Source organism: Oryx dammah, unplaced genomic scaffold (genome assembly GCF_014754425.2).
Source record: "Oryx dammah isolate SB20612 unplaced genomic scaffold, SCBI_Odam_1.1 HiC_scaffold_19, whole genome shotgun sequence".
Taxonomy (NCBI): domain Eukaryota; kingdom Metazoa; phylum Chordata; class Mammalia; order Artiodactyla; family Bovidae; genus Oryx; species Oryx dammah.
Window position 1 is genome coordinate 92,239,102 of NW_024070203.1, and position 14,885 is coordinate 92,253,986.

The 14,885-nt window shown below is 44.9% G+C and overlaps 1 protein-coding gene across 1 annotated transcript in view; it reads left to right on the forward strand.

The window, feature by feature from the left end:
- Positions 1–10,083: 10,083 nt before the first annotated feature.
- The window catches only part of ZFAND1 (zinc finger AN1-type containing 1), a 24,130-nt gene continuing 19,328 nt past the window's right edge, over positions 10,084–14,885 (forward strand). The window contains exons 1-3 of the mRNA XM_040261157.1: positions 10,084–10,180; positions 13,482–13,524; positions 14,446–14,485. Of these exons, the coding sequence (XP_040117091.1) occupies positions 10,126–10,180; positions 13,482–13,524; positions 14,446–14,485 (138 nt within the window). The 5' untranslated portion in view covers positions 10,084–10,125. The remainder of the gene's footprint in view (positions 10,181–13,481; positions 13,525–14,445; positions 14,486–14,885) is intronic.

The window sequence follows — 14,885 nt, forward strand, 5'->3', positions numbered from 1 at the left end:
GGCCCGCCCCGCGCGCCGGGAGGGGAGGGCACCGCCGGCGGACGCGGCGGGCCCCGCCCGGGCCCCGGGCATCGGGAGGAAAGACAAGGAAAGAGCTGGAAAGCCGCCGGGGCCGCAGCCCGGGGCTGCTGTTCGCACGCTAGGGACTCACCCGGGGCCAGGGATCGGTTTGATGCCGGCTCAGAGAAGCGCAGACCGCTTTCGGGGGTCTAGTGCGGGGCCGAAGTTTAGTTCAGTTCGGTTCAGTAGCTCAGTCGTGTCCGACTGTCTGCGACCCCATGGACCGCAGCCCGCCAGGCCTCTCTGCCCATCACCAACTCCCGGAGTCCACCCAAACCCACGTCCATCGAGTCGGTGATGCCATCCAGCCATCTCATCCTCTGTCGTCCGCTTCTCCTCCTGTCTCCAGTCTTTCCAGCTTCGGGTCTTTTCCAATGAGTCAGCTCTTCGCAGCAGGTGGCCAAAGTATTGAGGTTTCAGCTTCAACATCAGTCCTTCCAATGAACACCCAGGACTGATCTGCTTTAGGATGGACTGGTTGGATCTCCTTGCAGTCCAAGAGAGAGTCTTCTCCAACACCACAGTTCAGAAGCATCAATTCTTTGGTGTTCAGCCTTCTTCACAGTCCAACTCTCACATCCATACATGACCACTGGAAAAACCATAGCCTTGACTAGACGGACCTTTGTTGGCAAAGTAATGTCTCTGCTTTTGAATATGCTATCTAGGTTGGTGATAACTTTTCTTCCAAGGAGTAAGCGTCTTTTAATTTCATGGCTGCGGTCACCATCTGCAGTGATTTTGGAGCCCAAAAAAGTAAAGTCTGTCACCGTTTCCACTTTTTCCCTGAAAGCCAATGTGTAATGTACGTGCGCCTTGCCAACCTGGCCTGGAAGGACAAGATGCTAGTGTTCCACGCGTGCATCCTGTGTTTTTGTCTGTGATTGCATATGAGCACAGGGTCAGGTCTCTGTGAATAAGGATACTCAGGTAGGCTCCAGGGCGCGTGTGCGGGTTGGGAGGGTGGGGGCACCAGCTTTGCAGGGACATTCGTCTGCCCCTGTGATGCCGGTGTGATGGCAAGTGGCTTATTCTCAGAGGACGTCGTCTGACTGCGCGTGTCGCTGCAGGTGTCGACTGGGCAGGTTGATGTGTGCTGGCTGCCAGTGGGCACGGGTGGATTCTAGATCACCCCCCACAGCTTGAAGTGGTGGGAGACGAGGAGCATCTCTTTTCCTAACGTGGGGACTTTGGAGTATGTTTGGTGACCGCATTCAATTCAGTGTCACTGTTAGTATCTGTCTATGTTTACTTGCTAAGTCGTGTCCGACTCTTGCGATCCCAGGGACTGTGGCCTGCCAGGCTCCTCTGACCATGGGATTCTCCAGGCAAGAATACTGGAGAGGGTTGCCATTTCCTTCTCAACTGTTAGTATATACAAAGCCTTTAATGGGGCGTCCTTGTGTTTGGATCTATATCAGATGCCTTTGCAGAGACATCTCAGTAACAAAAGGGAAAGAATGTCTTAGAGAAAAGCAACATTCTTTTGTTCCTTTTCAATATCTCAGTCCCATCTATTAGAGCTGCAAACAAAGAATTTGGTCAGATGAAAGGACAGCAATGGGTAATGATTATGGATGATGCAATTCAGCTGAAAATCTGTGCAGAGCATGCTACAAAGATGTGGAACATGGGACTGAGTCTGTGTCCTAGTTTTCCAGGGCTGTGATGTCCTCCACATAATACAGACCTATTTGAGCAACATTACCCACTGCCATCAGGACCTATTTGTGATCATTAGCTACCCACTGATTATTAAAGGGGGGGGGCATCCATTACTATGACAGACACACCTTGCTACTCAAGACCAATAACCCACTTTTGTCTGCCACCACACCAACCCAGAAGCATCAGTCCAATCCATTTGACCCAACATTGGTAGACCCAGCATTGCATCTTGACAAAGAAATGGGAAATTTTTGTAAGAGGCTGACTGTCCTATACCTTAGACACACAGACATGTGAACTTATAATTTCCCAGTAACTACAGCCTGCCGCCTCTAACCATTTCCTGCCTGGCCATCCAAAGCACGTATGAACTGTAATACATCTAATCTTGTGTATATTACACTATAATAAGCATTATCTTTTGTTATTATCTAAATGGTTCATAAATCTGTTCTGGAACTTATTTTCTTGCTTAGATTTTAAGCCTTTTGAGAGCAGAGAAATCGCACATGTTCTGCTGGCCAGTTTAACCAAAGTTTACTGAGAGTATTTTACACATAAGGTCCTGGGAATGCAACTATAGTCTGCCATCTGGGAGCTCAGCTTATAGTAATAGTAGTAACAGGCGCCATATTTGAGCACCTACTGTATGGCAAGCACACCACATGTCTTCTTAATAACCCCTACATCAACCACACAAAACAGGTGCTGCCGCTTCTCTGGCAGATAAACAACCCGGCTCAGCTGGCCACTTGGACAAGTTCACATAGGTAGTGAGTGTGAATGATCCGTTTGTTTTAAAGCTTCTGGTCTTTCTGCTGTTTACATGACCTTTCCCTCTGTGTGGTTTGGACCAGAGGAGAAACTCACAGAGCATTTATTTAATTAAATAACAGAGGGAGTAAAGAGGCTGGTATGAGGTATCAACTTTCAGAGATCATACAAGCATTACTGAGTCCATAGAGGGGTATGTTTAAATAAGAACCTCTCCAGTATAGAAAAAACGGTCCTTTCTGGCTCACTAGACACTGTATTTTTGTTGAGAGAACATTGAACAAGTAGAACAGAGGGATGGAAAGTTATAATGAGCTGCCTAGTCACCCATCTGTCCGTGGTTTCATTCAACAGCTACTCATGGAGCACCTCTGTTTCGGGCATTATGGTAGACAGTGAGGAGATGATTAAGAACAAGATGAAGGCATTTTACAGGTTAGGAGAGAAGACAGGAGGTAAGCAACTTATCCCACAAATAATAGATTTTATAAGTTAAAGTTTTAATAAGTGCTATGGAGAACTCAGAAGGACAGAGACCTGTGAGAACAAATTGTAGATAAAGTTGATTTTGTCTTGGGTGTCAAAAAAAAGGTGGCTTGAAAAAGTGACATTTAATCTGGAATTTGAATGATGAGTAGAGAATAGCTTGGTATAGAGAAGGGAAGCTGGTATTCCAAGATGAGGAACCATTCAGGCGTTATTTTTTTCTGAGTGCATACAATATAGCCAGTACACATCTAGATGCTGGAAACTCAGCAGTGAAGAAAGAGAAACTAAAGTCCATGCATTTTTGAAGCCTACTTTCTAGTCAGGAAATGATGGACAATTAATTAAGAAAGCAATGTACTCGATGGAAAAAAATAAAGCAGGTAGTGTTAGGGAATTAACGTTTCAGACAATATGTGGAAAAACATTGAGCCTAAAGAATTAGGTTTTGACATAAGGCCAGGTTTCTGGTGACAGAAGAGCAGGGCGCTGTGAGATGGTCTCTAAATGTCAGCTGAGTCCTGATCACATAGGGGCCACCTGATATTCTAAGGATCTTGTTTTGTATCCAAAGAGCAAATGAAAATCAGTCAGAAATTAAAACAAAGGATGTAATCGTTAATTTAAAATTCAATGGAAAAATCTATTTTACTCAATTTAGTGTGTCACACTTTCAGAAACACACGTGGTGTGCAAAGCAAGCTACATTTGAATTAAAAATTGTTCCCTTCTATTAATATGTAATCTCTATAGGGAAAATATAATACTGGCAAGCAAGCAAGCCATCCAAATATATATTAGTGTTTAATCCAGCAGTGGGATTTAGAGAATAAATGTTTAAATCAATGATGTAGAAGCTGAAAATAACACATTAATCTTCGTTCAATACTCATCCTACAAATGTGGTTTCATAAAGAGTTCTCAGCATCTAGTGTATTTTTCATTTTTTAATCTCAATTGATCTCAGCTAATAAGGAGGCTGTTGTTCAAAAGAATGATCTTGTTCAGAATGATTTACCATGGTTAAGATGGCAAAGGAAATTGGAAATTTATAGATCTGTTAAAAAGACTTAGATGTCAGGCTAATTGATACATTTTGGTCACCCCTTGAAATTACAACCATTTTTAGAATGCTAAATGAACTCTCCAAAGCAGCAGCAGCAGAATGACCCTTTAAACACACTGCAGAGTCATCATGAAATAGTTCCTTATTAAACAGCTCAAGGAGCATGTACACAGTCTTTCCATCCGCGGTTTTTTGTTTGTTTCTCAGAACTAGATATTCATTGTATATAACACAATCACAGAAATGAATACAAAAGTAGCCATTTTGAAAAACAATAATTTTGCAAAAATACGTTTATTGCCCTAATTGATAATGAATATCTCAGGTGCCTGTGACTGAGTTTTGCCTGCATAGCTCTGTATCCATATTTTCTCATATTTCTGTCCATGCCTGATTAGAAAGAAATTAAAGAATCTAAGGGTTCTCAGATTGAGCTGCAAAGTGTTTTCTACACCAGCCACTTAGTGAATATAAAAGGAGAGATAGCCTGTCGACCTCAGCATCATCTTTATCACATAACCTTCCCAAAGTTGATTCTTGATGCATGCTAAGTCACTTCAGTCGTGTCTGACTCTTTGTGACTCTATGGACTATAGCCCGCCAGGCTCCTCTGTCCATGGGGTTCTCCAGGCAAGAATACTGGAGTGGGTTGCTCTGCCCTCCTTCAGGGGATCCTCCCGATACAGGGATGGAACCCGCGTCTCTTACGTCTACCTGCACTGGCAGGTGGGTTCTTTACCACTAGTGCCGCCTGGGAAGCCCCTGATTCTTAACAAAGATCACTGGGGAATTGGATTCTGCCCCAAGAGCCTGCAGAAGGAACAGTTATGCCAACACGTTGGTTGCAGTTTTCATGTCCAGTACTGTGTGATAATAAGTTTGTGGTTTTTTAAGCCATCAAATTTGTGGGAATTTGTTGTGGCAACAATAGAAAACTAGTACATATAACAAGGAGCTGATCTGATCTAGGGCGGGTCCTAGAAACTCTTTTGAGAGTTGGACAATGAGGAGGAGAAAACTAAGCAAGTGAGGAAAGGAGAGAGCATTCCAGACTGAGAGACTAGTCCACGTGGTGGAGCAGAGTATCTGGTGAGTACAATTATTTAAGAGGTCAGTGGGAAGACAGAGAAGGAGAGTAGTTTTAGTTGCTAGGGACAGGGAAGCAGGAGGTGGGTAATTTTTTAAGCCATTCTATGAAATGGGAGTCATAATAACATATATCTTAAAGTGTCATTATAAAGATTAAATGATTCATTTAGGAGCCTGGTACACAATAAAATAATCCAAAATTTTAGCTATTATTATTGTTCAGTTCAGTTCAGTTGCTCAGCTGTGTCTGACTCTTCGACCCCATGGACTGCAGCACGCCAGGCCTCCCCGTCCATCACCAACTCCTGGAGCTTGTTCAAACTCATGTCCATCGAGTCAGAGATGCCATCCAACCATCTCATCCTCTGTCGTCCCCTTCTCCTCCTGCCTTCAATCTTTCCCAGCATCAGGGTCTTTTCCAATGAGTCAGCTCTTTGCATCAGCTGGCCAAAGTATTGGAGTTTCAGCTTCAACATCAGTCCTTCCAGTGAATATTCAGGACTGATTTCCTTTAGGATGGACTGGTTGGATCTCCTTGAAGTCCAAGGGACTCTCAAGAGTCCTCTCCAGTATTGTTAGGTTTGAATAAATGTTCAAGATTTGATTTTGAATATATTGTGCAAGATAAGTGTTAGGAATATAACAAATCTACTGGATGTCACATAAACATATAACGAACAGTTATACAGTGAACGTCTGTGACCAGAACACAGCCCCCTGTCCTCATGGAGCTCACAGTACAGAGGGGAAGACAAACATCAATCAAATAATCGTGTAAACAAGTAGAAAATCAAATCCGGGACAAATGTCTTGGCGGGGATACGAGGTGAATGTTGCAGTAGCAGGATTTGTCCTAGACAGGAAGAACAAAGAACTTTCTAAGAAAAACTTACTGTGGTAACTGCTAAAGGAAAAGCAGAAGTGAACCAGATCAAATGGGAGGGGGAAGAGAATTCCAGGTGCGAAGAACACCAGGTGCGAAGGGCCTGAGACCGTGAACATGAAGAGGCCCCCGGGAGATAAATGGAAGAGAAAGATAGGTTGGGCCAAGATTTGTAAGGCTTTAAATGCCAAGCAGAGACATTCCTTTCTAGATCATGTGAGCTCCTTGAGATTGGGTCTTAATCAATTCTTTCTCAAACCTAGAATTTTTTTTTTGATATATAACAGATACTCAAAGGACTCACTAAGCTGACTTAAGTGCAGATTTTATTTTGTAGCTAATAGAAGCCACTGAAGGGTGTTTTTTTTTTTTTGGTGGGGGGGGGCAGGTAAATTATAATCTTGCCTGGTTAGTGTTAGTAAGAAAAATATGTTTCAAGTCCTACTTACTATAGCAGACGGCTAAAGTCCTGGAGGACTGAATTTTTGCCTATGCATTCAGAAGTCTTTCCCAGGTCAAAGGGTAAAAGCGTTACACTCTGAAGGTGGAGTACGAGTGAAACCTGTTTGCTAAACTGGTCCAGTGATAAGAATGACAGAGAGGGCGCTTGTTAAAAATGTAGCTCCCTAGGACCCATCCCAGACCCTGTAAAGAAGGCTCCGGAAAAGGTGTGCACAGCTGTATTTACTGACACGCACTTTACCTGATTCTTATTCTCAAGAAGGTTTGGAAAACTCTGGTATAGAGGACCTTGAAGGGCCATGGAAAGACATGTGCAAAAGTATGAACATCTGAAAGATGGTATCTTATGAAAGGTATCTTATACCAGAAGGTATCTTATGAAAATGACTGGGGAATAGGGCTCTTGAGAGGAAGTGGTTGTTACTGAGGCTGGAAATTGTGAAAAGCTTTACTGGTAAAGTTGGTCCTCACTAAGCTGAAAAATCTTGTGAATAATGGAGACCCAATGGAAGATCTTAGGCAAGAAAGTGAGTTTTGGGAGGAAATAATTCAAGAAATGGAAAAGTACAGGTTTGAGAGGCATTTTTGAGAAATAATTGAGAGTGCTTAACGGCTGCTTTTATGAGAGAAGCGAGAAAGGAGAGGTGGGGAATGAACCCAAGGCTTCTCACGTGGCAGAGTGCCTTTGTTAGGGAGCAGATGATGTGGTAAGAAAGCATTCCATTTTAGACTTAGAAATACGGAAGGAGAAACCTCCAATTTGGGAGGAAGTTCTCAAGGCAGAGAATATGGTTATGGAAGTCATCGGAACCATGGGAGTTTCACTTATATGAGGATGTGAATTGATAAATGGTCCAAGCACAAAATTATGGGGAAATGGGCATGTTTATGTAGCGCTTACAGAAATCCTTCCCGGGTGGCTCTGTGATGAAGAACCCACCTACCAGTTCAGGAGACGCAGGAGATGTAGGTTCCCTCCCTGGGTCAGGAAGAGCCCCTGGAGAAAGGAACAGCTACCCACTCCAGTATTCTTGCCTGGGAAATCCCATGGACAGAGGAGCCTGGCAGGCTGTAGTCCATGGGGGCACAAAAGAGCAGGACACAACTTAGCAACTAAACAGCAGCAAGAGGAGAAATCAGCAGAGACTCGATGGAGACAGAGGAGTTAGCAACTGTGGTCTCGGCTGTCCTCACCATCTACTGGCAACCTCCTTCGAAAGGGCTTATGCCAGGACTGTTGTACTCAGTGCCTCTGACCCCACAGCAGGCCAGCACTGACCCAGGCCTCTGCTGGAGACTCCTGGACACTCACGGCAAGTCTGGCTCAGTCTCAGTGGGGCCACTGCTCCCTTCTCCTGGCTCCTGGTGCACGCAAGGTTTTGTCTGTGCCCTCCAAGAGTCTGCTTCCCCAGTCCTGCGGAAGTTCGGGAACAAACCCCACTGGCCTTCAAAGTCAAATTCCCTGGAGGTTCTCAGTCCCTTTGCCAGATCCCCAGGTTGGGAAATCTGTTGTGGGTCCTAGAACTTTCACAACAGTGTGAGAACTTCTTTGGTATAACTGTTCTCCTGTTTGTGGAACCACCTAATGCTTCCTATACTCCCATGCTAGTGAACTGAAAGAACAAAAACATTTCCATTATTATTGCACTGATAAATAAATATTTGCCACCTATCTAGAACATTTAACAGTAAAATTCTAGAAAATCTGCCCTTGGTTAATGCTATCAGATAAAGAAACAAACAAAATCTATGTAAGCCACTGGTTTTTAATTTTTAATTTCTTTATTTTTTTATTGGAGTGTAGTTGATTTACAATACTGTTTTACCTTCTGCTATACAGCAAAGTGAATCAGTTATACATATATCCACTCTTTTTTTAGGTTCTTTTCTCATATAGGCCATTAAAGAGTCTTGAGTAAAGTTTCCTGTGCTATTCAGCAGGTTCTGACTAGTTATCTCTTTTAAACATAGCAGTGAGCATGTCACCCCAACCTCCCACTTTACCCCTTCCCCCAAGCTGAGCTTCCCTGTGGCTTTGATTCCTGCGTGTCGGGAAGATCCTCTGGAGAAAGAAAGGGCAACCCACTCCAGTACTTTTGCCTGGGAAATACCGTGGACAGAGGAGCCTGGTAGGTTACAGTCCATGGGGTCGCAAAAACCAGACACAACTTAGTGACTAAATCACCAATCTCCTCCAAGCCACTGGTTCTTCAAAATACCGGAGGCTGTTGACACTTGGATTTTAGTCCGAACTCTTCTACTAACTTGGGCAAATCATTTAATTTCTCTGAACCTTCACTGCATGAGACAGGGTGCTCAGGGCCGGTGCACTGGGATAACCCTGAGGGATGGGATGGGGAGGGAGGCAGGAGCGGGGTTCAGGACGGGGAATACATGTACACGTGTACCATGGCTGACTCACAGGAACGTGTAGCAAAAACCACCAAAATATTGTGAATTAGCCTCCAATTAAAATTTTAAAAAATTCACATACAAAAAGAATTTCTCTGAACGTGTTTATCTATCTTCAAAAAAAAAAAAAAGAAAGAAAGAAAAAGAAGAAGGAAGCTGGGATAGCTAGGTATCTTCTGCTACTTCCAGCTCTAAAATCTAAAGTTTCTCTCCAGACCCAAACAAGTCTGAGATGAAAATTTTAAACAGATTTTTGAAGAGCAAATCTTGAAGTAAGGATACCTGTTTCCCAATCCACACTCTCCCTCAATGACTATTTGTTGGGAAATATTCAAAGTTATATAGGGCGCGTTGGCTACTCTCACAGCTCTCGTCCTTAGCACAGCTTCGTCACTCACCCACTGAGTCGTGTGGTGTCGCGTCAGTGGCATGGCATCCATTTAAGCCCACCTAGAAGAGCCTCTTTTTTCTCAATACCTTTGAAGTGACTCATCAAACACATGAAGCTTTCTACCTCCCCATGGAATGACCAAAAGCTTTCTTCAGGATGTGTGTTAAATGAGTCTGCGCTCTCAACTGAGGGGCCCTAGGCGGCTCAGTGCACACTCAGGACTTGAAGCGCTAGAGACCTTTTACTGGTGTAGAATGAGTCAGAAATTCACACACACACACACATTCCTGAGGAAGCCTTCCGCAACTCCAATTTCACACACACACACACTCACACACACACACTCACACACACACACACACACACTCCTGAGGAAGCCTTCCGCAACAATTTCGCGGAAGCAAGATAGGCACAGAGCACACAAGCATGCAATCTCCCAGAAAACTGGGTATTTTTTCTAAGGACTGGGCGACAGGACTTCCACCCGGAAAAACGCCGAACATATCAACACCCCCTCATCCGGCTCCGGACGCTCCGAGCGTCCGATCCCTATGGGCACGGGCCCCACCCCCACCCGTAGGCCCTGCCCCCTCCCCGCCCGTTCCCAGCGGGCGCCGCGCGCCGCCTCGCCCCGCCCCCACCTTCAGGCCCCGCCCCCCCAGCGGGCGCCGCGCGCCGCCTCGCCGCGCCCTCTCTGTGCCAGCCCCCCTCGCCCCGCCCCCACCTTCAGGCCCCGCCCCCGCTCCCACCGGCAGGCCCCCGCCCCTCCCGCCCGTTCCCAGCGGGCGCCGCGCGCCGTCTCGCCCCCTCGCCCTGCCCCTCGCGCGCGTGGAGATGGCGGAGCTGGACGTCGGGCGGCAGTGCCGGGTGGAGCGCTGCAGGCGGCTAGGTGATGCGGCGCCCCAGCCCCGGCCTCGGGGGTCCGGGCCGCGCTCTGCCTCCGGGGCGGCGGGGCGCGAGGGCCGCGGCGCGGGGCGGAGGCTGAGAAGGGGCAGGGCGTGGCCTGCGGGCCCCGCAGTTGGCCGGATCGGAGCCTTTCTGGCGGCCCTGGGGCCTGGGAGCGGCTTGTTCCCCTGAGGGGCCTGCGCGAGTCCTGGAAGCACAGCCGGCAGCGCCCGCTCGGGTTTCCGAGGCCGCCTTGCCGAGGAGCCGCGCGAGCCCGCCGCTGTCTGATGAACCCGGGAAGGAGCGCGTTTTGGTGGAAACCGGGAGGGTGCCCCGTCCCGCCGCGGCGACCTGGGTCGTCGTCCGCCGCCCTTCCGTTGTCTGTCAGCTTTGAGCCTCGCTTTCGCTGGCTGCTCAGGGGACGGACTTCCAGTGAGAAGGCCCGGAGCCTTGCCTGGGGAGCGTGTCTCTGTGCTCTCAGCCCTGTCTTCTTCGGCTCTGTCTCTGACTCAGTAGACGTGCACTGAGCGCCTGCCTTGCTTCTGGCCCATGTAAGGGTCTGAGACATGGCCATTTCCACAGGAGAGCTCTCAGGGAAGTTCGCTGCGTTTTAGAGCTTCAGTCAGGCGGTGTTCTGTCTCTGCTGAACTGAGAGACCTTGTGACCCACGGAGTCCAAGCTCACGGCCAGTGGGCGTGCGGCACAGGCCTTAGGAATGTGCCGCAGGCAAGTCCTGAAGCCCAGAGCCACACAGAACGCCGTCTGTCTCTGGTACCTGGCTTGCACTCCAAATGGGTGCTATCACATCTGGCTCGTGCTGGTACACGTCTCGGGGCCAAACAAGTTTTCTCTCCCATTGCAGCTTCAGTCGTTGGTAGCAGGTACCCTGTCACTACTGAGAGGGGCCCTGGGGGTTAGCCCAGAATTAGTGGGAGTGTTCCAGTTGATCAGTGGTGACCTGTTGTGGACGATGGGCTAAAGGACTCAATCCCTACCACGTTCTTGTTACTTACAGGACTCTGAGTGTAGCTTCCACCACTGGCTGTCATCCTCCGCCATTCAGTAGACAAGGACCGATGTTTCCTTGCAGACTCTCATAGGGAAGCTTAGCCGATTGGGTTTTGACAGTAAGGGATGTAATTCTGGCATACCTGATTATCAAGTCCCTGATATCTACCATCTGTGACGTAGTCCATCTTCCCTTCCAACTTCAGGTGTCTCTTAAAATGTAAGCACTGGCTCTTTTGGAGTTCAGATTTTTCGCAGTCTCTAGTGGAGAGCAGTTAAGATTTAGAGGATATTGTGAGTGTACTAGATTTCATTTAGCTTCCGGATGAATAGAAGAATGGTGTCAAGTGTTAGGAAATTACCTTAACTCTTATCTCTGGGTCCTCTTGCTGCTGCTGCTGCTAAGTCACTTCAGTCATGTCCGACTCTGTGACCCCAGAGATGGCAGCCCACGAGGCTCCCCAGTCCTTGGGATTCTCCAGGCAAGAACATTGGAATGGGTTGCCGTTTCCTTCTCCAGTGCATGAAAGTGAAGTCGCTCAGTTGTGTATGACTCTGCAACCCCATGGACTGCAGCCTACCAGGCTCCTCCGCCCATGGGATTTTCCAGGCGAGAGGGTTGGAGTGGGGTGCTGGGTCCTCTTAGTTTGCATCTAATACTTAGTTGGTCACCAGAGTCTCTAAAAGTAGGAATCATGTACGTTTCCCCCATTTTAAAGAGACATGTGAGTCTTGCAGAGTAATGTATATTTCAGTTTTCTTCTCTTTGACAAATGTATATCTACGTATTTGGTATGGAACAGATGCTTACAGTATCATGCTTTCAGGACAATAGTGACAATGCGTTAAGCTCACTTCTCAGGTGAGGGGACAACTATATTAGAGGCCTCTTGTCCCACAGGCAGCAAGTAGCCAAAGGTCCCTTTGGGTTCCTGTGCATGTGTATTAAGTCACTTCTTTTGTGTCTGATTCTTTGTGACTCTATGGGCTATAGCCTCCAGCCTCCTTGGTCCATGGGTTTCTCCACGCAAGAATAGTGGAGTGGGTTGCCATGCCCTCCTCCAGGGGATCTTCCCGACCCAGGGATTGAACCTGCGTCTCTTACATCTCTGCATTAGCAGGCAGGCTCTTTACCGCTAGCACCAACAGGGAAGCCCTGGATAGGACCTCTTTTTTCTTATGGGTTAAGATAGCTTGTAGGATGAGATCTTTTGGAGTAACAGTGGCTTTCTCTTAAGTGCAGTACTTTCTGTTTTCATTTTGTAAAGGCAGTGTGATTAGATATATCCAGCCTCACTTGTCTGTGTACTGTAATTTATTATGATGTACATTGAAAACAGATTAGAGAATGAATGATTATTTTCAGTGATTTGTGGTCAGTTGCCACATCTAAAAACAGATACTTTCGTGTGCTTTCCAAAAATTCATTTCCTGACTTAATTGTTGCTTAGTCCTAACTTAGTTGTTCCTTAACAGCAAGGAAGGAAACAATTCAGAACTAAATTTTTCACTATGAATCCATCTATTTAATTTCTGGAATTTCTTTGAACATGTCTCTACCTAGTCACCCCAGGATTTTTCTCAGAGTTTGAGTCTATTCAAAACAAGTGAATTGTTGTAATTATTCTTCTTAATTATAGTTCTTATCTTACTATTCTTATCTTTTACATATCTCATTTAGTTTTTACAATTACCCTATGAAGTAAGTGTGGCATATAACACAGATATATACACACAGTAGATAGACATACACACATACATATGCACCCAGATGCAGTGTACTTATATCCTATTTTTATCTATATTACCTGATAATATATTTTTGATTTTGTATACATATACAATACCACATACTGTATCTATATCTATATATATATCTAGTGTGTATATATATATATATAACCCAGAGCTCTACTGTTAAGTAACTTGCCTAGCATTGCTAGATTAGTAAGCAGTGCAGTCAAAATTGACATCTAAGATTGTCACTTCAAATGCAGGATTTTTGTGATATATGGTCCTCAGAAGCAACATCTGGTAAATAAGGGGAAAAACACAGGACTTCTTTTTTTGATTTGGTATGTTACTACAGGTAATATTTATCTCCTGATAATCTGGTTACTCTCAGAGTACTTGAGGTTGTAATAGCTTTTGTTTAACCACTACTTGCTGCACTAGGATATTGTTCAAAAGGAAATTTCTCCTGTAGCCACAGTTCAGTACTTGATTCTTTTTACTTAAGAAACCTAAATCAAAATCAGTTACTGACCAGAACATATAACATTTTCCCTTTATTTTAGATTTTCTTCCATTTGTATGTGATGGATGTTCAGGAGTATTTTGGTAAGTTTTTATGCAGGATTTAGGAGTAATTTTAGTGTTTATATGAGATTTATTTCTAAAAAGCAGAATGATTTAAATAGTCATTTAGCCATTGATATCTGATATTCACTAGAATAATTACTTGAGGAAAAAACAGATTAGTCATAGGCTCTGATTACTTATGCATATATGTGGCTAGTCTTTAAACTTTCTAGAGTTATGTGTGTGAGTTTTATGTAAAAGTTATGTGTATTAATCACAAGGAGATAATATATCCAGAATATAAAGAATATGATTTTTTAAATGCAATTATGATTATTAGTTTTTATTTTTATTAGTACAATGAAAAGAGTCCAACCTATATATTTCTTAAATTGGGTACTATGTGGCCTTGGCATATACATTACATGCAATGTAAAACCTAGGAACAAACAAGAATTTTGGAAAATGTATTTTTTCAATTAAACTTTCAAATATCAGGCATTTAATTTATTTAATAGAGCACTGAAAATAAATTCCTTTCAGACAATAGTTCAGAAAGACTTATTAGAAGTAAATAAAAATAGTACATATTTTTAAGTCATTCAGAACTAGAATACTCCTTTGACATATTATTGGTTATTTTTGAGAAATAAAAGAAATCAAAGGAGCCTCTGTGTTTTCACATACCTTAAAACACTCAAAGTAAAAAGGTAATTGAGAGGTGAATTATTTGCACTCGTATTGAAGTGGTATAGTAGTTGAGTTTTAAAACTTATGGGACTATAGGTGCTCTGTCTTTTGTTTGTCTTTTCAGCTTATTCTTGTATACAGAATTGTTAATGTCATGTGAGTGTAATTAATCTTAAGGAATTAACCATTAAAATATCTCAAATGTCTGTAGTTATCTTTAAGTATGTTATTTGATTACATTTAAATAAACACTTTTCTTTGTTATTTAAGCCTTGAACACAGGAGCAGAGAGTCCCATAGCTGTCCTGAGGTATGTTAATATCTCCTAGTGAAACGTGCTTGTATTTCAGAATTTGATTCTATTTATTGTGGTTGTGCTGTGTCTTCCCTGCTGCTCAGAGGCCTTCTCTAGGTGCAGAGCATGGGGCCTTCTCTCTGGTCGCAGAGTGTGGGCTCTAGGCACCAGGGTGCAGTATATTCGCTTTGGTTGTGCTGTGTCTTCCCTGCTGCTCACGGGCCTTCTCTAGGTGCAGAGCACGGGGACTCATCTCTGGTCGCAGAGTGTGGGCTCTAGGCACCAGGCTGCAGTATATTCGCTTTCGTTGTGCTGTGTCTTCCCTGCTGCTCACGGACCTTCTCTAGGGGCAGAGCGCGGGGCCTCCTCTCTGGTCGCAGAGCGTGGGCTCTAGGCACCAGGCTGCAGTATATTC